Here is a 24,314-nt window from a genome sequence, read left to right as displayed (position 1 = left end):
TTTGGCTATTACAAGTAATGTCACTGTAAATATTCTTTTAGTTTACACATATATCTCTGAGTATACAGAGCAGGGAAACTTTGGGGTCATAAATATATATGTACAGTGTCAGTAGACACTGCCAAATAGCTTTCCTAAGTGGCTGTGCAAAGTTACAATCCCACAAGCACTTATGAATATTCAGATTGTTCCACAATCTGGCCAACACTTGATCTCGCTGGTCTTTTTCACTGTAGCCAATCTTGTGGGTCTGTGGTGGATCAAAGTGGTAATTAATGAGATTGGACACCTTCTCACATTTTAAAGGCTACTTGAAAAACCTCTTTAGTGAAGGGTCTGTTCAAATCTCCTGTGCATGTTTTTGAAATTAAACTCCTTTATTTTTCTTATCTCTTGTTGGGAGTACTTTATATATACTGAGTAGGAACACTTTGTGCAGTACAGGAAATATGTATTGCAAATATCTTCCTTCACTCTATGACTTAGTATTTACACAGCATTTACACTTTTAATGGTGTCTTTTGATAAACAGAAGAGTTTTCTTATGTTTTTAAGGGAGTCCAAATTATTCATATTTTTCCTTTAGGATTAGCACTTTCTGTACACCACTGGAAAAAAACTCTGCTTACCCCAGAGCCATGAATATGTTCTTCCACAATCTTTGTTGTTTGGCTTATCACAGTCAGGCCACCTGACTTTTGTGTAGGGCATGCAGCAGAGTTCAAACATATTTTGTCCTGGTGGATATCAGGTGATTGTAAACTGGCTGCAATGCTTTTCCTTCATGCACCCAACACCCTGTTGTATCCCTGTGCCCACCTCACTGAATCTGGGCTTAGCTGTGTGACCTGCTTTGGATGAGGGGACAAGCACAAACACGTCCAAGCGTGAGCCCAGCCAGAAGGATCAGGGGTGGGATCTGCTCATGGCTCTTCAGATGCGATGCTGACCAGAGCCGACTTTCACATCACAGTGTTAATGTGTGTGTTGCTGTGTCTCCCCCTGCATGGGACCTTCCAGGCCCCTAGTCTGTGCACTGGACCAGGCAGTCACCTCATCCTCAGGGCCATGTACAGATTCTCTGTGGCTCCTTTGAAAGTTTACATGTCTCTTGTTTTCAGGTTACTTTTGACATTTTTCTGTGATTTTGGTTTTCTGTAGAATTGCTTTCATGTACACACGTGTTTTTCTTTTTCTTTTTCCTGCTTGGGGTTTTAGAACTGCTTACATCTGTGGTTTATTGTCTTTCATCAGTTTTTGAAAATGTCCAGACATTTTATCTACAAATATTGATTCTGACCCTTTCATTCTGTCTTCTCCTTTTTGGATTCCAGTTGTGTAAATGTTAGAACTTTTCACAATACCTCACATACATATTTTGTATATACTCATTCTCTGGTGAAATTCTCCATCTTAACCTCTATTTTCTCAAAGCTAATAACCATAATAATTTTAAATTCCATTTCTGACTACTCCAGTATCTGGATTCCTTATGAATCTGTGTCTATTATTTGTGTATTCTCTTGGGTTTCAATACTTTGGTCTCATCTCCCAATACATTTGATAATTTTGAACAAATGAAGGATATTGTTAATGAAAAAATTAAAGACAAGATAGAGCCCCGAATGATGTTATCTTTTCTTTCTAGTAGACAGGGCAGTTGCAGTTTATCAGTAAGTCACTTTGGGGTTGAGCGGACATCACCCTGGCATTTGGTCTTCCTAAACCGGCCTCTCACATTATTTCTTTACTCCTTCAGCAAAGACCTAGTATGGCTTCCGTGAAAATCTTGTTTACCAGGGCCAACCCACAATTTCAATCTTTATCTCCCAGCCCCACCAGATTGCCAACACCTTGCTCAGCTTCTCAGCCTCGTAAGGACCACTTTCCACTCGGCCACTAGGCTTCTTAGCATCTTTTTATGACTCATAAATTCCTTGAGGACAAAAATATTACTGGGTGTTGGGTTCACTTCTCTGCTTTCCTTTGCTCTGGAAATGTTCATCCCTCATGTTATTTTTTCTTTGATAGCCTTCTGATGCCTGTAGAACAATCAGTCTCATACGTGCTGGTCCACCATAGTTAAAAGTGGAAGTCCTCTTTGAATTAATTTTAAGGATGAATAAAAAATAATAGGTTACATTTGATCAAACTATAAAAAATCCTGAATCTGTGAATTTTAAAAAGATTTTTTTTCAATCTCTTGCTTGGGTTCATCAATGTAGCTGACTTTTCCTAGTTTCCTTTCTATGCAATGGGAATAGGATTGCCAACCCTGATGTAACTTTAGGGAGATAATGGGGAACATCTAACTAGTATATAGGAATCATTTGAGATTATTAGAGAGAGGTGCTATGGAATTCCAAAGCTGCCAAATCACTCCTGTCATGGAGTGTTAGTTATGCTTTTATTCATTTTTCTTTACTTATAGACCCTTACATCATGATCATCGTAGCAGTAATAGAAAGATCATTTATTCAACACTCACAGTGAGCAAGTCACTGCTCTTAGCACTTCCCTAGCCTTTGATTCAATCTATTAAAAGGCTTCTGACCTCCTTGCATGTATGTTTAATGTCCTGTCCACAGTGACTGGTGCCCTTCCTTATGTTTTATGTATGTGGATATTAATTAAGGGCACACATGCATCAGTGGGCTCCAAGGCAATAGAATCTGGGACCCGGGTCCTGGAGACTGGGGCCAGAAAGATTCCAATCAAAGTGGACAACCACACAAAGAAAAGTTTGGGGATGCTTAGGCAGATCTACTGTTGTTAAGTTTATTGTGATTACAGAGGTGTTTTTTGTTTGTTTGTTTTTAGTTTTTGCTTATTGAAATTTATAAATAGGATTTAGTTGCTATTTGCAAACACTTGTGTCTCCTCCCTCCAAATGCAAAAATTATACCAAAGCCTGTCTCTGGTAGGGAAGAGGATACCCTGTTTGTAGAGGAAGAAATCATTAGTTGGCCTTTAGCCCATCTTCTAGGGAACTTAAGGAGAATTAATTTTCTTCTTGACTTTGGAATCTAGTCAGAAATCAGCCTGCGTATAGAGCATTTCTGGTGGAAATCATTGCAATGCTCCATGTGGAAGCTGGAAGCTATTGTGCAGGAAAGGAAGGAAGGATGGAAGAAAGAAAGAAAATTCCAGCCTTTGAAATTGGCTGATTGTGTTTTGCTGTTTGCAGTGCCCATTTCATCCTTTTATTGTTCCTGGCAAGAAGTGTACTTTTTAGGGTGTCTGTTATAGAAGCACCTCACATCAAACATCTGGTTGTATTAATCCCATTTCACTCTCCCCATGATAGGTTTAAGAAATCCAATAAAGAACAAATTGCCTCCCTGGAAAACGTGAAACATATTATAAACAATTTCGGAAAATGTGGCCTCTATAGTTTAAGAGAATTAAGATAAATGTTATATTGGACCTCAGGAGAAAAATGTCCCCTCTTCTTTATACAAGACATGTGGTAAAATTGCATGATTTTACCACATGTAAAAGGCATGATTGAATTACGTGTAATTACATGTAATTCAATCATTGAATTACAGGATTGAAGTTACATCTTTGGTAATTTCCGGCATCACCAGCAGTTCCTCTTTGTTTTAGCACTGCCCAAGCTACATGCCTTGCTGATCAGCCAAAGCCTGTGAAGGAATACAAGTATCCTGAGAAGCTGCCGGGAGAGCTATATGATGCAAACACACAGTGCAAGTGGCAATTTGGAGAGAAAGCCAAGCTCTGCATGCTGGATTTTAAAAAGGCAAGTGACTGCTGGCAAGTGTTCAATGTAAAATTCTTCATAAAACCGTTTTATTCAGTGAAGCTGACATTGATGTATTCTGCGTTTATTGGGTACCTACCAAATGTCAAATCCTGTATGTTAGGGCTGGTCCTATATAACAGGAAACACATGTTTTACTGGCAAAGAAAATGACAGTGGATACTGTTGTGGGGATCAGTTTCCTCTCAAGTACTGACTTGGCCTGTTGGGTCAGTTCTTTCTTTCTGATTTATCATGTGGGAGCTCAGCAAGAACTCTTGGTTGGTGTAAGATGGCAAATTAATACACTGCATTCCTTTCAAATGGTATTTAAGAAACAATGTCCCCCCACCCCCCTTACCTTCCTCAGATATAGACAAAATTTACTATAAAGCAGTAGCCTATCTCGGACTTCTGATTATTAAATTCCTCAAATTAAGTGTTTCTAGAGAAGTCTTTCATAGAACTCCATTGACCCCAGGGACACCAGAAGACTGGTTTCCTCATATAAATTCCTCATATAATACAGAGACATGTGCTCTCGCTAGACAAGGGAAAACCGAGATTTCACAGCTTGCCCTACTAAACCACTAGGAAAGCTACCCATAAATTAAATGAAATTAACTATTTTTGAGGTTTCTTTTATTCTAGTTTATAATGAAATCAAGAGGAAAATAGACAAAAATGTATAGTCTTCCAGAAACCTCCAGCATTTCAGAATGCACTGGGAATATTCCCAATTTCAATCTAATGTGATAATCTTCTTTCTTCTAAATTAAAGTAGATCTCCCCCCAAAAGTCAATTACAGCCGTGTGCCAGAACTGGATTCTTATCTCCTCAACTGGGTAATCTCAGCTGGGAACAAGAATAATAAACCAGTCAGCATCAGCATATATTCCCAATGTTGCCTTTTCATTGGCAGAATATGTGAAATCCCTGAGAATTTTTTGCATGTCACTCTCCTATTTGCTAAGGAAAAGGAGCATAAAATTTTTCTTTCAAAGATGGAATGTTCTACATCATACTGCTGGTTTTCACATTATTTTTCTGTGACCATGGGGTATCCTCCGTGGTAAACTAGTGCCGTTTGGAAAATACAGGAAATAAGAAGTTAAATGCAGCAGGTCTTTTTATTACTGAGGAAATATTTACCTGCAGGGAAATGTATTTCTTATAGGTGTACAATTGGGTTTTAACAAATGTATTCCCCCATGTTACCAGCATAAATCTAGAATGTTCCCTTTTGCCCCCTTCCATTCAATCCCCTTCCCACCCCAGTAAGCAACCATTGTTCTGATTTCTGTCACTGTACTTTCACATTGCTTATTCTGGAACTTCATAATTTCCAAGTAAAGTTTCACATTTTGCCATTAAATATGATGCTTTCAGTTTTACATAGTTACCTTTTATCAAGTTGAAAAAGAGTCCTCCTGGTCCTATATTGGTAAGATTTTATCACAAACTTTTGTTGACTTTTTATAATACTTTTTTTTTCTGCATCTACTGATATAAATGTATTTTTCTCCTTTATTCTGTTAATGTAGTGAATTGTACTGATGGGTTTAAAACTATTTTTCATTGATTTTTGAATGTTAAACCAACCTATATTCCTAAGATAGCTTTACTTGGTCATAATCTATTATTCATTTTTATATTTTGTTGATTTGATTTGAGACTATTTTGTTCAGGATTTTTATATCTGTGTTCTTTTTTAAAATTAATTTATTAATTTATTAATTTATTTATTTTTGGCTGTGTTGGGTCTCTGTTTCTGTGCGAGGGCTTTCTCTAGTTGTGGCGAGTGGGGGCTGCTCTTAATCGTGGTGCGCGGGCCTCTCACTGTCGTGGCCTCTCTAGTTGTGGAGCACAGGCTCCAGATGCGCAGGCTCAGTAGTTGTGGCTCACGGGCCCAGTTGCTCTGCGGCATGTGGGATCTTCCGAGACCAGGGCTCGAACCCATGTCCCCTGCATTGGCAGGCAGATTCTCAGCCACTGTGCCTACCGGTAAGCCCTATATCTGTGTTCTTGAATGGTATAATTTATAAAAAATATTTTCTTAAAATTACCATTCAAGAATTTATATCAGGATTATGCTGCCCTCAAAAAATGATTTGAAAGTGCTCCCTACTCCTTTGCTTTCTTGAAGAGCTTGTAATAAAATTACTATTGTTTCTTCCTTAAAGTTTTATTAGAACTTACCAGTGAATCCTGTGGGAAGGTTTTTGTAATCACTAATTCAACTACAGTAACACATGTAGGGTTATGCAGAAGAAATTCCTAGCTAGACTGATCAGATTCATTGGAAACAAAAAAATTAAACATCAAAAAATGACACAGAAAGAGACCTTTTTTGGGGGGGGCAGGGTTACCAAAAGTTGTTTGTAATATTCTCATTTATCCCTTGAATGACTGAAAGGTCTATAGTGACATTTCCTCTTCCATTCCTAATAATTGTAACATGTGTTTCTTTATCTCTTTTTCTTGGTCAATCTAACTAGAAGTTTATCAGATGAATAGTCCTTTCAAAACATCAGTATTTATCTTTATTAATTTTTAACGGAAATATTTATTGGGTTCTTTTCTATTTCATTAATGTCTGTTTTGTCTTTATTACTTACTAAGGCTTAATGTGACTTTCTTTTCCTTGCTGTTTATGGGATAAACTTGGATCACTTACTTAAAAATGTCTTCTTTTCTAATATAACCATTTAAATATAATTAAATCTAGTATATTTTTTTCTCAGCAGCATTATTAACATATATCCTGAACATTTTTAGATGTTGAATCTTTAATATTATTAGCTATGAAATATTTTCTAATTTAAGTGGTGACTTCTTTAACCCATGCATTATTTAGGAGTATACTATTTAACTACCAAATAATTGGTGATTTTCTAGACAGCTTATTAATTTTGATTTCTAATTTTGTTCAATTTTATCAGAGAGTATACCCTATAAGTATACTTTTGAAATTTATTGAAACATATTTCGTAGCTCAGCATTTGGTCTACCCTGGTGAACATTCTATGGCCACTTGAAAGAATTGTGAATTCTGCAGTGGTCAGGTATAGAGTTCTAGATATATCTATTTTGTTAATTTGTCTGATGATATTGTTTATAGCTTCTATATCTTCTGCAATATTTGGTACTTGTTATGTAACAATTTAATAATTTAATAGTTATGAGTGTTAAAGTCTCTAACAAAGATTATGTATATTTCTATTTCTCCCATTAGTTCTATTAGTTTTTGCTTTGTATATTTTGAAGCTGGGTATTTAGGTACATACACATTTAGGAATTTTATGTCTTCCTGACTCTCTCATTAATATAAAATAACTTTACTTATTTTTGATAATGTTACTTTCCCTTGAATTATACTTCATCCTATGTTAATACAGCCACATCAGCTTATTTAGGAATACTCTTTGCATGATATCTTTCCCCACCCTTTTACTTTCCATTTCTCTGTGTTTTTATATAAAATATGTCTGTCATAACATCCTTTAGTTTGGCATTGCTTTTCTGTCCAGTTGAACAATCTATAGCCTTCCACTGAGATGTTTAATCCATTTATATTTAATGTAATTATTGACATAGTGGATTTAAGTCTACCATTTTGCTATTTGTTTCCTATTGTTCTCATTCCTTTTTTTGTTTGTTTTCTTTTGGATTAAACATGCTTTTAAAAATTCTATGTTTGCATCAATTTGCTTTTTAGCTGTATTTTCTTGTATTTTTAGTGGTTACTCTAGAGATTACAGCTGCATCTTTAATTTACAACCTACATAGAATTAGCATCATGTCACTTTATGCAAAATGCAGGAAGATCCTTATGACAAATAAGTCCATGTATCCCTCTTTCACAGTATGTAGTATTGTCATCATATATTTTATTTCTATGCATGCTGTAAACCACACAATACAATGTTAAATTTTTTGTTTTAAAATAATGGGTTGCTTTAAAATAAAATAGGGTCATCTTTTATATTTACCCACATGTTTGCCATTTATTATTTATGCTTTCTATGCTTTCTTATAGATCAGTTTCAAATTGTATCATTTCCTTAGGGGATGAGAAACTTCCTTTAGCATTTCTTGTAACACAATCTGTGGCCACAAAGTACATCAGGTTTTCTTTATCTGAAAATGTCATTAACTCACCCTCAGTTTTGAAGAACACTTTTTCTGAGTACAGAATTCTAAACAGTTTATTCTTTTTTTTTTTCCTTTAGACACTTTAAAGATATAATTCCATTTTCACCTGGACTCAGCTGTTTCTGATAAAGTGTTTGTCATCATTTGTATCTTTCTTCTAGCATTTCTAATCATTTGTTTAGACAATTCAGCAAGCTATGTATTTGGGTTATTTTAAGTTTCAGTTCCAGAATTACTATTTGGTTCTTTTTTAATAGTCTATATTTCTCTAGGGAATGTCCCATTTGCTCACTTATTATGTCCATTTTTTATATATATTTATAACATATTACATATGTTACAATTATATATTGTAACATATTGCTATTTTATGTTACATGTATTTATATTATGTTATTATAATAGGTGAATCCTTTTGATCCCCTGAGGCTTGTTTTACTCTTCCTTAGGGCTCATCTATTCTGGTTTTTCCTTAGCCCTAGGGCATGGTCTGTACTCTAGTTTGTGGTTCTTACTCATGAGACATGGACGCCCGGGATGCTCACTGAAGTCTCTCCACTTTATGTGGCCAGAACACTGCTGTCTCCTAGCATTGTGCATCTCTGTCTTCTAGCCCTTGTCAGCTTTCAGCCTAAAGCTGTTGCCCTCTTCCAGGCCACTTGGAGTCTCATCCTGTGCATCAACCATTCACTCACCAGATAAGGACCTGCAGGAAATCCTCATGGAGACCTCTGGTGCTCCCTACTTAATGCAGCTTTCTCCTTTCTGGTCCCATTCCCACAAATTCTAGCTACTTCTGCAGCCCCAACTCTGATCTATGCACCCTCCATTCAATGAGACTGCTGTTGTCTTCATGGGAACCATGTCTTTGCACCATGGTCAGAAAAGTGTTCCCAGAGAGAGAGCTGGGCAAAGGTGATGCCCACCTTACAAATTCCCTTCTCTTGAGGACCATGTACTGTGTTGCTTGTTGCAAGAGTCTGAAACAACTGGCCAATACATTTTGTCCAGTTTTATAGTTTTTGCATATAGAAAAGTAAGCGTGGTACCAGTTACTTCACCATGAACAGCAGAGAAAATACCTTTTGAAAAATACCCATTAAAGTCAATATTGTGAGCTTATTCCCTATGACATGAAACTGTTTTTCAATCCAATTAAACTTGACATATTTTTCTTTTTATAAGTTAAATTCTACTTGTGTGGCCAGACTCTCTAATGTAATGAACCTCAACTTTAGATACAGAGTAACAATTAGATTCTTTATTTTCCATATGAATTAAAGCATCTCAAGAAATTCTCAATTATAAAAGTTAATTTTTTAAATGAACTCCTACTAAAATTTTATGAGAATGGGTCTATTAGGTTGAAATGTAAAGATCTGGGAGTTTTCTGACTGAAGAATATAAAATAATAAATAACAAGGAAACTACCCGGAGCCTCAACCAGCACTTGGCTCTTAAGGCCCATTCAGTAAGACTTTGCTGGGAAGGGTGATAGATGGATGGATGATGTTTTAGACAGGGTTGAACCTTTTTTAAGTACCACATGCCATTTAGTTTGGAAAGTTAAGAGATAACGTGAATGCATATGCATTCTTCTTTTGGATAAATAGATGTGTATTTGGTGTATATGTGTAGGTGTTTACATACTTGTTTATAAATCCACACACATATATAACCATGGCTTTCTCTGCCCACTGATGACTTGTTGATAATCAAAATTAGTGATAAAAGCACACCACTGCTTGAAAAACAACTAATTACAATAAATTATATATCCTATTATAACATCATTTGTATATATATTTTTAGTTTGTATTTTTGGAAAGCCTGATTCTGACAGTTTGAGAAAACTAATCTGGTGGCATTCTATTCACAGTATGGAAATGCCACAATAAATCCAACACAGTCATCTGAAAATGTTTGTTTTATTTGGGGTATTAGGTTGCGATGTTAAACTTAACTAAGTCAGTATTATCAAAATAAGTCGTTGTGAACGTAGCTCTTAAATTATGGGAAGGAATAACAAGTGAGAGAGCCTTCATTAAAAAGAGTACAGTATTCCTTAACAGCAAAGATAAAAGCAAGCGTGAACTCTGTACATGGGCCTCAACTTTCTTTTTCTTAAGTCAAGTATTAGTTATTTTAAACATTGTGTCTTTATCAAGTTCCTATTCTGCTTCGTCAACATTGCTTGGTGGCCTGACCCTGCAGTCTGAGATGCAAGTTGCCAGAATTACTTTGAAATTTGATCACCTTAGTGTCCTGGGTACTGTTGGTAAATTGGGAAACCACCCTCCAATCCAGCAGGTATTGCATTCCAACTTCTTCGCCCTAGAACCATGATTTAATAGGGTCATTGTTCCAAGAGGACCCTGAAGTTTTATTAAGAATGTAATGACCTACAATCATAATGCAGAATTTAATACAACCATTGTACATTATGTCCAGAAGTTAACACTTAGGTCAAAGTGTGATAAAACTGAGAGGAAGTAATCGGTTTTTGGTTGTTTAGATAATAAAATAAACATTGTTTGAGGTACTACAATTTTTATTTCTTTTCCAGGATGGAATGTCACATTTTTATTAAATGACCAGCAGTTACATCTATAGGGCACCAAGGTCTCAAATCCTTTTTGATATGTTGGAACACAGTAACATGAATTATATATTTCAAGGCTCTTGTAACTCTGATTTATTTCTGCCTGGAAGCCTGGAATTGGGAATTGAGCAGCTTCCAGAATGAGGCTGAAATACACAGATGGCATAAGCTGGGCACAGACTGAGTTACAGTCACATGCTTTAGTGGTGAGCTGTCACCAGCATCCTATACTTGAGAGCTTCTTACTTAGAAAACTTAAAAACTATTGCTTTCAATAGTATCTTCCATCCATATTTCTTTATTCTGCAAAATGTTCCCCCAAACTACAATGTATGAATATTATGAAAATCCTTTGAATAGTAGTCTAGGTGTAGTGTTTTCATATCATAATGTCACCCTCTTAAGTCATCTTAGAAGTTTTTATGATCACAATTCACTGATCACTATTCATTTCATTTTACACTAAAAATGTTCCTGCTCATTCTGTCCAAGGTTTCCATAGAAACAAACTAACAGATGTTCAACTCAGAAAGCATTTACTGAAAGCCAGCCAGGTACTAAACACTGTTCCAGGTACTGGTGACAAATACATAAAAATAATTTAGCATTTTAAAACACCATTTATTTTATCATCTTGCATCATCCCTGAAACTGCCTCCAGACTTAGTACCACTGGCTCCCTCAGGCCACAGCCATGAACCCAGGCTGGGGGCTGGGATTGAGCTCACATCTCCTCACACCTTTGAAGTGAGAAAGGACACTGACATGAGTTTGGTGCCTGTTAGGTGCCAGGCCCTGAGTTGGGCACATTACCTACCTATGACGCTTCATTCAGCTCCCAGGACAAGTCGATGGGTGACTGCATTCAGGGAGGATACCGGGACTCTGCCTGCCCAGGTTTGCCATGCCCAATTCACACCAGACATGCTTACATTCTCGGAAGCCCAAACCCTCACCTGGACCACTGTGTCCATCCCCCGCTGACCCAACCACAGGAGCAGGTACCTCTGTCACATCCACCATTCACTTATCATTCACTCATCCATCTGTGTGTTCATCTGTTTGTGTGTGTGCACACACAGCCACCTAAATCAGTAGGTCTCTGAACCAGCACTCATGGGCAGGTATGCCTACCCTGCACCACTCTCTGGATTCTGGCTTTGATCCACCATATTTCCACCCAGATGTTAAGCTGGGGTCCACAAGTTCAGGTTTCAAGGGAGCTTTATTTATATCCTGGTTTCTGTCACGATGTCATCCCGGGAAGCAAACAGAGCTTCCCAGTTGTCTCTTTGGAGACTTACAGATGCCCAGGCCCCTGCTTTTATGGATGCCTTGTGGTCCTCTTATAACTCTGATCTCTAACCACCGTTCTGGGCAAGAAGAGAGGTTACCAGCACAGCATGCTAATTGATGTCATGAGAGCCAGGAAAGCACTAACCACCAGCGTGACACATTTACCCCAGTAGCACTTAATGATTCTGGAGGACTCCCAAGAAAATGAAGTTTAATGGTACAGTGATTGTAATCTTAAGAGGTTACTATGAATACCTTGAAATAAAAGCAATTAATTGATATCAAAATTAAAACATTGAGAGTTTGCTTCTTCAGAGTCCATGCTCTGAAAAGCTGACTTATTAGTGAAAGATACAAGTGGAAAAAAATATAAGGCAGTGCCTTTAACAAATGCCTTAACTTTTAAATATATAACAAGTACATTTATAAAGGAGATTTCAGAATTAGTTTTATGAAGGTAAAATTAATATCGATTATTAAAAGAGAAATCCTTCAAGAGTTCACTCACACAATGCAGCAAGTCTCCTGTGAGCACATCTCTAGCATCATTGAAACAGAAAATAAAGGCACAAGTGCCGTGAAATGCCATCTTTCAAGCGAAATTAGGTGGAAGTTTTGCTGTGTTGCATTTTCTTTATAACACGAAAACACCCAGTAGATGCAGCTATTAAATGACTTGGGAAATAGTGCAGCACTTGTTCAAATGTTCAGAACAGTTGTGCGATAATTTAAGAAATGTTTCCGTCGTGTGCAGTTGAAGCTACCACCAGCATTCCTGAAGGTCCCATCATTTCATGAGTCCCACTGCTGGCTGCCCTTCACTAAGATGTTCCTTTGGGCTCAAAAAGATATAGAAGTAAAAATAATTCCTTGTACTTGGAGAGGCCTTTATTGTGTATAAATCTCGGATCTTGTTTTACTTTATTGACAAATCAGCCATGTGGGCTTTCCTTCCTCTGCACACCTCTTTCTTCTTTCTCATCTTCCTTCGCACGAACCCTTCATTCCTTTTCCCTTGAATGTGCCGTCCTTGAGCTCAATAGTTGGCTCACATGTCCATCTTCTCTGACTCCTTCCCTGGGTCCTCCAGGCAAAGCCCTTTTCTCCTGGCAAGCCCACCCTGCACTGTGTTCTTCCCCTTGTAGGGGCACCTCTCCCCATGTGCGCCACATGGTGGTTTACAGCTAATCTATCCCGCTAAGACTTGAGAGGGTAGGTCTGGTCATATTTCTTATGGAACATTCTGCCTAGTAAGATAACTGGCATATTCTAGGACTCCATTGAAGATTTGGGGATGGTGGATGAGTGGGTGGGTGGATGAATGGATAGCTGAATAGAGGAATGGACAAGGAGAAGTTAGTGAAAGGTAGGTTGGAGAATGAATTATAAAATGTTAGGTTTTACTGGGTTTTTTTTAATTTTAATATTTCACAGTTTTCTTCAGTACCTGGATTAAACATATTTTACTTTTTAATTTAGAAAGTGTAATTTTGTTAAATGTATGATGAATAAATATAAATAAATAGAGCTTCAGGGATAGAATTAAGTTGAAGCAAGTCTAGAACATGAGTCTTCTAGGTCCTCACTCTATCATATGCACCTACTCCTAAGAAGATGTCAGCTTTCAATTTATATCAGTTGTTTTTCCCTTAAATTTTTCAGTGATATTTTTTCAGACTTGTATGGATCATTTGTAATACTAATGACCTTTGTTTTCTCCTTTAGGATATCTGTAAAGCCCTGTGGTGCCACCGGATTGGGAGGAAATGTGAGACTAAATTTATGCCAGCGGCAGAAGGCACAACTTGTGGGCGTGACAGGGTAAGAAGCTAATCTTAGGTGCATACATCATATTCAGATGTCAGCCTTTCAACCATGCATCTTTCCTCTGCTTGCCTTGGTATTTTTTAAGCCCATCCTTCTGATATATATGTCCATATCTATACCCATGTCAAAAGATTGTGTTTAATTTATATTCTATGAAGAGGTCTCCCCTTCATACTTTTCCAATGATATAATTGATGAGCTGCCTGGAATAAATAGACATAAATGTCAGGCAACAGGTGATGGCTGAATCTGTTTAATGAAGGAAAATGTGAAACTCTTGACCACCTTTTAATCAAATAAAGAACCAGCATTCAGCAGTTCTGTTAAAGCCTCAAAGCATCAGCTTGAAGACTGTGGAGTAAATCCTTCTGACCTATTGTTGCTCCTGTGAAAATGAGAGAGGTGCTCTAGTGGGGGAAAAGAAGAAATTCATAAGACAGCAAGTTTATTACTAACTGGGAGACAATGACAATTCTGTCATTAACACTTAAAAATAAATTATCTTAACACTCAAGAGTAATCTTTTAATCCTTTTGATTTAAACTGTGATTGTATTTTTTTCAGAATATAAAAGACTGTTGATAAAGATAGAAATATATTGGAACCAAATTGTCACTGTAACCATTTTCATCCATATGTGTCTGAACTTTTTAGTGATGCTAATGAGTACAAAAGAGAAATCTATGCCTGAATATCATTGATCCAGGATGTTTAAAGTCCGAAGTAAACCTATCATACCATAAACATATTTAAATGTGAATGCAAATAGAAAGGATTTAAAGTATTAGGAAACAATGCTAACATAATGCTTTTGGGTTAAATTATTGCAAAGCTGAGTGAGGAAATGAAGAGAAATGAAGTAAATTTGCTTAAGAATAGCACCCAGCAACCATTCATCCTACACATGTTAATATGCTTTATTTTCAGACTTTCCCAGGGTGAGACTGATATTTAAATCCTTCTAGGGATGTAGGCAGCAGTAAATTAATCCATAACAAAAACGTCTAATTAAAATGCTTTTAGTTTCTTGAAAGAGAAAATAGATTTGCTTAGGTACTGCAATGTGGAAATACCAACCGTCACGGGATACCAGGGAATTTACCTGAACATTAACTGCAAGTGATCACGATTCTTTGCACATAACTGACTAAAATTGACCAAATTTTGCAAATCTGATAGTTTGCAAAATTATGCCTATTTCTGGAAAGATTGGCAGCCCTTCCATTGTTGCCTTGGTGATGGTTCACACAGGTATGGTGTGGTTCTCCAGGTGTCCTTCTTTCTTTAAAATCTACTATTTTCCTTGGATGAAGTTGCAACTGTGATGCCACCCATATATTGTTACATTCTATTTACCTTAAAAGCAATTAAATTGGTTTTCATTAGTATTTTAAAATATTTTTTCCTGGTGTTTCCTCATATTGAAAAGAATTAAAGCACATTAAGCTGGACTGGATGCCTACAAATTACACAACATTGAGTGTTCTGCCCAGGATTGAATGGCTGCCCAGTGGCCATGTTGGAACAAGCATCAGAAGTTCATGTAAAAGCCCCCTTTCATGTTAGTTGTGTCATCCTGTATCACTGGTCCACAAGTGTCCATGAGGTTTATTGATTGAGAAGCATGCATTACCAAAAGTCAGTATCTCAGTACTTTGGAATATTCCAGAACAATGGGTGGGCTGTAGATAACTGACAACAACTGTACTGCTTCTGTGCATCTTTCTCCTAGATGGGAACCTATTTTCCTCCATCTGCTACCAATGCTGAGGCTCTGCATGGGTATGCATGCTGGTGAACCTGAGTGGTCAGTGCATCTTTCAGTGGCAAGCACTGTACTAAGAACATTATATACATTGAATCCTCACAGGCACCCTGGAGGGTGAGCCTAGGGCAGCCCCCCACTATACACCAAAGAACTCTTCCAGGAAAAAGACACTCGGTTTCTCTGCTCTCATGCCATGAGAAATCCAGAACAGGGGTCAGAACCACAGCCCGTATGCATGCTGAAGCAGATTCCAGTTCTTAAATGATCCCTAGTGGAAAATTAAACCATCTCTCACTTTGTGATTACATTGCAAATGGTCCGAGACACTTGGCCTGTGTCATTGCACTGGGTCTTTGGAACAAGCCAGTCTGGTGGTTTCCCTCATCCCTGATGTTCACAGGAGGACGGGCAGGCTCAGGGCACCTGAGTCAGTGCCCCAGGTCACACACCTAGTTGAAGTGATACGCGGGGCTCATTTTCACCTCAAGAACAGTGTACGTTCTTGTGCCCCATTATGCTGCTGCCCTGTCTGTACAGGGTTTAAGTGTAACAGTGGATTCCTTGAACAGTATCACAATAGGGTGTGAGCCTTATCATGACATCACACTGTCCAAGATAGAGCCTCTTTCATAAGCCACACTCTCCATCGGTAAAATGTAAAATTGTGATAAACATGGTATTGTTCTCAGAAATACAACTGGTGCTTCAGCAGACATTTTATGTGTCCATTTCACACAAGGGTCTTACCCCTGACCACCCCACTGACTGACTCCACAGGTCTGTGATCTGCATGAAATTAGACTCAAAATTGTATGTATGTATGTCCGTGTTTGTGTGTCTACGTGCACCTAGGCATTCCCCCCAACCTCCTTGGGAGAAGATGTAGTGCTTTCTCCTCAGAATCTCAAAAAGTTTTCTTAAATAATTTTTAAGGATAGTCACTTAAGGATACTCCTGGGCATATATCTGGAGAAAACCATAATTTGAAAAGATACATGTACCCCAATGTTCATAGCAGCACTATTCACAATAGCCAGGACATGGAAGCCACCTAAATGTCCATCGAGAGATGAATAGGTAAAGATGTGGCACATGTATACAATGGAATACTACTCAGCCATAAAAAAGAATGAAATAATGCCATTGGCAGCAACGTGAATGGACCTAGAGATTATCATACAAGTGAAGTAAACCAGACAAAGATGAATATCATATGATATAGCTTATATGTGGAGTCTAAAAAAATGATACAGATGAACTTACTTATACACAAAACATAAATAGACCCACAGACATAGAAAACAAACTTATGGTTAACAAAGGGAAAGGGGGGTGTAAATTAGGAGTTTAGAATTAACATATACACACTACTGGTTTCAAAATAGATAACCAATAGGGACCTACTGTATAACACATAAAACTATACTCAATATTTCTTAATAACCTATAAGGGAAAATAATCTGAAAAAATGGATATATATGTAAGTGTAACTGAGTCACTGTGCTGTACACCTGAAACTAACATAACATTGTAAATCAACTATACTTCAATTAAAAAAAGGATACTCTGGCAAAAACAAAAAAATTGCATTTGTAAGACTGTTAATTGCAGCAATAATTATCAAAGCAAAAGCCTGGAAATGATGCAAATGTCCATCAGAAGGGGACTGGTTGGAAATATACCTAATGGAGCTTTTGTAACTGCAACAGAGGAAGGAGGAATGTGTCTATCTTCTTCTGTAGAATGAACTACAGAACATATTGTTAAATGAAAAAGCAGGACGGAAAAAGATGTGGGTAATATGGGGTCATTTATGAAAGAAAAGGAAATACCAGTCTATATATAATTACTTATATTAAAAAATAAAAGGATAAACTCTAAATTTAAAAAAAAAATAAACATCTTCTGTAATTTTAAAACAAAACTAGACCAAATTTTATTAAAGTAATTCATAAACATCCCAAGCAAAATGAAACAATCTAACCTAAATAGGTTCCATTTAGGCTTTAAGTCAAGTTATTGGCTTAACTATGACCACAGCAGAGGAATTATCCAAGTGACTTTAAAACCCAGCACTTTGTGCATCTCAAGTAGAATTCATCCAGTAGACACCAAGTACTGCAAGGACCTTTAAACAGTTCAGCAATCATATCGACATTGATAGGTTGGTTTTGCTCTTCTAAAACTATTATTTTTATAGACTCCTACACAATGCTTTGCCGGCAGAATGTCAATTGTGCCTAGTTAATGGGTCCATCAGTGGGAAAACCAACACCATTGAATGCACGCTAGATATTGTGTAGTTTTTGCGTGTGGTGGAAGTGAAGAAACCATGTAGATTTTAGCAGAATTAACATCTATGAACGCTTTTCTGGAGAAAGGGGAGCTGATAGCATCTCCAGCCTCGTAGGGACAAGAGGAGCCCTGTGTGGGTTGTTTTGTGTCCTTAGAAAGCTGTGTGACCTCTGACATGCATCACTTATAACCTCCAGGCTCCCAGCCCAGGTGCTTTGGAGCAAAAGCACAGAGCACCGGCCAGAAATGACAAGGTGTTGAGCCACATGGAACCTCCAGCTGGATTTTTCTACCTGACAGTCAGTCTATTCCGACAGCGAGAGGTGAAGAGCACATTGTTTCCAGGAAAGGTTAGAGCTCATACACCTGAGAGGTGAACAATTGGACTGAGTGTTCCTGCAACACAACTTAACTACACGTGTTAGGTTCCAGCAACTCAGACAGAAGTTTGAAAATGATTTTGCTCGGTGCCTTCCCTTTATGTGGATTTATAGAACAAGGCTAGGTCTGGAAAGAAGAAAAGAAGCTACATTAAATGTATTTTTATTATGTGCTACCTGAGGGTAGGGATGCTGATGTCTGCCTATGTGACCAAACTCCCCTCGGCTCAGCATTGCAGTAGTGATGTACCTTCTCTCTACCCACAAGTCATATCACTGTTTTGTTTAGTATTTTTTTAATTTTCAGTGGTGCCGTGGAGGGCAGTGTGTGAAATATGGTGACGAAGGCCCCAAGCCCACCCACGGCCACTGGTCAGACTGGTCTCCCTGGTCTCCTTGCTCCAGGACATGCGGAGGAGGGGTGTCTCACAGGGACCGGCTCTGCACCAACCCCAGGTGAGCACGCTGGACTTCCCTCCTCATCAACACGCATCTCTCTGCTACGAACTTTCCAAACAGCGTGTGGACATAAGCTCAGTGAAAATAATTCTGTACTCCCCATATTACTGTAAAAGAACGCTAAGTCAGAAAGACCTTTTACTCAAGCATTTATTGTACAACGATGTCTCTGTGGTATAATTTAAGGTGCTTATAACTACCTGACCACAGCAAAAGTAACGGAGCCGACAGTGATATTCATGAATTGTAACCATGCTTACATGAAATACAAAGGTTCTGCCTAAAATAAGGAGATAAATCATAAGTATAGAGAACACAAATCAATAGATAAGAATCAGTAAGAACAATTTTTTCATGTGAGAAAACCAAAGTCTTGGTTTTTCATCAAATATATTTCCCTTCACAACATGTGGTCTCAGTGTGTCTTCTGTAGCTGACAAGGATGTTAAAAGCAGCCACCAATACAGTGGAATGAAGGGGTTTTTCAGTTCTCCTTTTGCACCTATATGTGTTTAACTTATGTTAAGACTAAGTAAAATGATTTATTTCAGTCCTGTCTTTAATGCATGAGACCTGATTGGTCCCCTGCATCGACAGGGTACTCTCCTGCTGGTGTGTCCACGTGAATTCTAAGGGGTGAGAGGGGTGTTTGCTGTCTCTTCCAACCAGTGGAAGACAAGCCCTTGTTCTGTCCCCATCCAGTGTCCTTGCCTTGTCGCAAGGAGGCTGGTAGGGGAAAGAAGTTGCCTTCTGGACAACAAAGTAGTTGAATTTCAGTCTCAGTTCTGCTTTGTTCCAGCTGCCCTCCTGTAGTCATCCCCTCCTTTATGGAATTCGGAGAACAACGATGCTCACCCTGCCCCCTACAGGGAGACGAGCAAATGCGTGCAAACTTACTTTCCAAATTCTAACCTGTTCTACCAATGTTGCAATTATTTGCACACTCAATAGAAAAGGAAAATACTATCCATATCATTAATATGTAAGAAAATGCCAGTGTCTTCTTAGGAATGCACTTCTTTTAACTGGTGATGGTAAGTATCTTTACTTAATGGTCACCAGTTTCCTATGTTAAATCTTTAACATTATCTGCTCCATCTCCCTAATAAGCCTCATTTCAAGGGAGGGGTGAGTAGCTATTCAAAGGCAAGGTTTCTAACTGTACACTATACATTCCAGACCATCGAATGGAGGGAAGTTTTGTGCAGGATCCACGCGAACTCTGAAGCTTTGCAACAGTCAGAAATGTCCCCATAACAGTGTCGACTTCCGTGCCCTGCAGTGTGCCGAGTACAATAGCAAACGGTTCAGAGGATGGTACTACAAGTGGAAGCCGTACACCCACGTAGAAGGTAAATCTCAAATCCCACTTTCTGGTGGCAGCCTCGGACTTCTTTACTCTTTAAAGGACTATGTGATCAATAGTGTGCATCCGGATAGACCGAAATTGCTGTTAGGGCAATGTCACAGTTTATTTTCCTGTTGCTAGTTTGATTCTGCCTGCCCGAAGGTCACTGGTATCTTATCTAAACTTGACCAGCAGTGAGCTCAGAATAAAAGCAAACAAGATAGAGAGCATGTGCAAAATACCATGAAATCTTTAAAGAAGTGATAAAGCACTCAAAGTAGACGATTTATTGGTAATGACTCAATTCTTTTTTAATACAAATCATGGTAGTTGATGGTGATATGGTGTTGAGTATGTCACCCATTGAACATTCATTATTGCCAGAGAATGAAAGCAAATTCATGTCTTTTGGAAAATCAAATAATATACTACATATCTGGAAAGTCTTGATCTACAACTTATCAACCAGAAAGTTTATTTGTAGCATATATAAGACTGTACTCTCCAGTAGAAGAGAAATATGTATTGGCCTTATGATCATAGTAACTTGAACTCAATAGCTCAAGTAGCATAATTTGAAGATAAATTCAAAGAACACCTAATCATCTCATTCTTTGAAAATGAGAATACTGTATTATCCAAGAAACACTTGAGAAATACACAAGTTGAGCCACCTCATCTGGCACTTAACTTTTACCATCCCAATATATATTATGTTATCATGGTGAGAGTTTTATGGAATCAGCAAATTCTGGAAGGAAAATTTAAGCAGTTTCAAACAAAGCTTTTTTTGTTGGGTTTTTACTCCTAAAATTAAGTAAAAAATAAGAAAAATTAAGCCAGTGAGAAACAAAAGCACAGGAGAAAATAGTAGAAATAACTTCGAAATTGGGGTCAAAAAATCTGTGTGCTATTCCTGGCTTTGCTAGTCTGCAGTAAATAAATTCGTTAATCATGGAAGCACATATTAAATTTGATTCTTAGAATTATTCAGTTGGGTCTCTTATCCTGCACTATAAAGAAAATATTTGTACATGAGTCTCGGGCCTGTGAAAACTCCTAAGGCAGATAAATTTTTATTATCAACTGTTCTCTTCTTTACCAAGAAGAGAACAAAGGGAAAAAAAAAAAAGGTTTTCTACAAAAGTTCATGTTAGCCATATAAGTCATAAATCCTTGAAATGGATTACCGAGAGAGTATGTGAACTTGATCTGCCAATCTGTAGTATATAATGAGACATATATTCTCCATGTATCAGTGTTTTTTGACAATCCATTATATTTATTTAAGAAACAATGTTCTCTGGAGATTTCATCCAAAAGTTATTCTCTTTATCAGTTTAAAAATACTATGTATTTTAGTAAATGCATTAGCTATTAAGAAATTTTGTGATTATTTTGAGTATTTTATTACACCTTATTTGTAAGAACTTTGTGTATTGCTACAAAATAGTAGTGACTTTTTGCATTTCTAGAAAGAGTAATTAACTATACTAGTAAAATAGGTGAACAGTAATGTAGTTCAAGTCAACAAATGTTTATTGAATGCCTACTATGTGCCAACCACTGTGTACGGAGCAAGGACCGATAAAGGACACAGTCGAAAAAAATAATAATAGTGAAGCTTTAAAAAATATTTTAAAAATTTCAAGGGGAAAAACCAAGCCTAAAGAGGCAATTTATAAAAATGTCTTTACAATGTATTGTTGTGTGGGAGTTATTTTATGGGCAAAAAAGGAAAAAAAAGTCTATCTAAAATTTAGAGCAAAAAAATGATCAGAGCTTAAGTATCTTTCTTATTTGTGTTTGTGTGTGTATTTCTTTTTAAGATCAGGACTTATGCAAACTCTACTGTATCGCAGAAGGATTTGATTTCTTCTTTTCTTTGTCAAATAAAGTCAAAGATGGGACTCCATGCTCGGAGGATAGCCGTAATGTTTGTATAGATGGGATATGTGAGGTAATAATGATCATTCATTCATTCAACAAACATCTCCCAACAGTCTGCTTTATGCCAGGCATCCTGTAAGGGGCTAGAGAGACCAGACATTTAAAACACACCCTTTCCCTCCAAGTCACAGCCCAGAGGGAGAGAAAGCCAGATGAACATCTATGGAGACAGGCAGTGGCTTGTGGCAATGGAGGCGTGTGCAGAGAGCATGGCGGGGGGAAGGGTGGAGCTGATTCTCTCTTAGATGTGGACCTAAGAGATTTGTAGGGTTCCTCAGGGAAGGGAAAGCGAAGAGGGGTGTTGGGGAAGCAGGGAGGGGAAAACAGAGATACAGGAAATCATGGGATGGTAGGAACCAGTTCGGGGTCAGAGTACCCAGAGGCAGGCAGGAGCTGGGGGATGCTGAGGAGGTGAGTGAAGGGGAGAAGCTTGTAAAGGGCCATTTGCTGCGGGGACTAGGACTTGGGGTTTTTATCCACATGTCCCTGTGGAAGGCACTGGGACTGGGGACGCGTAGAGTCACCCAATCAGACGGCAGTAGCCAGGCAGTGGCGCCAGAGTAAATGAAGTCAGGGACAGCACAGAGACAGGGGCCGCTTCACTGCTGTCGAGGGGTTCTCAGGAAATCGGCAGCCTCACTTCTGTTGGAGAGGGACTCGGGGCACAGGCTGGGAAAGATAGGCGGCTAAGTGAACGCAATGTTCTGAGCTTGTTACCAGGCACAGAAGTGAGATGTAGGAAGAATTTTATTATAAACAAAGGGAGGGTGTTACATGAAATGGTCAGATACATTGCATGTAAATAATGGGCTTTTCAGTGAAGAACTTACTCAATATTCGTATTCAGTGGACTCCAAAGACCTTGGTCCCAGGTCTGATTTTCTTTAAGGTGTAGACCATGACCACAGTAAAGTTGAATCATCCACTCAGACCCTCAGTGTAATTGTTTGAATGCATGAAGATTAAACTAAATGATTCTGTTCGGATCTCTTTCAGCCTTAAAATGCTCAACTGTCCAACCATTGTGTCTAATTATCAGTTGATTTGTTAAATATGTCATTGTTTTTATGTATTCTTAATGATACAGTATCACAATCCTTTATTTGTAATTCTGAAATCCAAAGATGTGTGAAATGGACAGTTTATTTGACTGTAAAATATAAGCTGACCTGAATTTATTTGGTGGCAAAACTGTCTTGAATTGATACAGCTATCTTCAGTTATGTTTATCCCGCTCACTGTAGAGATGTGCGCATTTTAGAAACATTGTTGCTGTCCGGAGCCCTGCAGGGACTCTCACATCATATGTGTGTTAACTACCTTCCCACAATCCAAAAAAGTCTTGAGTTCTGAAATGCATCTGACCCTAGGATTTCAAACAAAGCATTGTGGACTATAGTTCATCCATCATTTCTGAATGGATTTTTTACATAGCTAGCCTATATTCTTTGCTAGGAAATGTAAAATTGGCAAGCATCACAGAATATATAAACAGCTGCTAAAATTCTGGACAGTAGCCAAATGTGCCTTTTACATAATTTACTGCTGGGAATAATCGCCCTGTGGCCTGTGTTCCTTCTTTGCCTCTGCACAAGGCGATTCAAAAAAGCACAAGGCGAATTCCAGTGGAAACTCGTGAGGCCTCATTGCTTGTCATTTGTGCTAAGTGCTTTTATATCGGTCTGAAATGTACCCACGTCTCCAACATGACAACCCGATAGGTTTAATTCTGGGCTCAGCGTATGACAGTCGTGTAAAAATGCCAAAGAGGACAGGGTATGTTTGCCACGCGAAGGTCTCCTCCTTTGGACGGAAGCGTAGTTGACAGTCTCGCAGTGCACATACTGGGTATCCAATAAATATTTGTTAACTCTTCCGTGTTGGTGAAACTTTCAGCTCGACGGGAAAAGGTTTGTGACTTTGCCCCTGTTGTCTTGTCTTTCATGAATGACACGTGACCTCGTGGGTCCCACAGAGAGTGGGGTGTGACAATGTGCTGGGATCTGATGCTGTGGAAGACTCCTGCGGTGTGTGCCGGGGAAATAACTCCAGCTGCACAACGCACAAGGGCCTCTATGCCAAGCAGCACCGTGCCAACCGTGAGTCCACCCACCGGAGCTGCCTGCCTGGCTGAGCAAAGGGTGAAAGGAACCACCTAGTGGGAAGGATGGGAGGTGTAGTGCAAACAGCGGACAGAGTCCTGAGAGCCCTACACAGACTCCTTGCCTGCTTTGCTTCTCAAACCTTCTGTTTTGATTGGAAGTGGTTGCTAGGGTATTTGAATTCAAGTGGTTTTTAGAAACAGTGAATATTACAATAGCTCTGCTCCAATTAAAAAAAAAAAAAACTCATTTATAGGACTCATGCAACTGGATTACCAAAACAGATCTCCAGTTTCCAAATTCTGATCCTCAAGGTTTGGTTATGGAGAACAGCAGGTGCTTAGGGATTTGCCTTGGCAGTACTGAG

At 38.3% G+C, this 24,314-nt stretch overlaps 1 protein-coding gene across 1 annotated transcript in view; it reads left to right on the top strand.

Annotated features, from left to right (window-relative positions):
• ADAMTS16 (ADAM metallopeptidase with thrombospondin type 1 motif 16) overlaps window positions 1-24,314 on the top strand; it is a 156,178-nt gene that overhangs the window by 60,622 nt on the left and 71,242 nt on the right. Inside the window, exons 10-15 of the mRNA XM_007451658.1 lie at window positions 3,610-3,763; window positions 13,543-13,638; window positions 18,396-18,544; window positions 19,727-19,899; window positions 21,725-21,855; window positions 23,821-23,944. Coding sequence (XP_007451720.1) covers window positions 3,610-3,763; window positions 13,543-13,638; window positions 18,396-18,544; window positions 19,727-19,899; window positions 21,725-21,855; window positions 23,821-23,944 — 827 coding nt within the window. The remainder of the gene's footprint in view (window positions 1-3,609; window positions 3,764-13,542; window positions 13,639-18,395; window positions 18,545-19,726; window positions 19,900-21,724; window positions 21,856-23,820; window positions 23,945-24,314) is intronic.

The sequence above is a fragment of the Lipotes vexillifer genome, unplaced genomic scaffold (genome assembly GCF_000442215.2).
Source record: "Lipotes vexillifer unplaced genomic scaffold, Lipotes_vexillifer_v1.1 scaffold1463, whole genome shotgun sequence".
NCBI lineage: Eukaryota > Metazoa > Chordata > Mammalia > Artiodactyla > Lipotidae > Lipotes > Lipotes vexillifer.
This window is presented reverse-complemented; position numbering and strand designations above follow the sequence as displayed.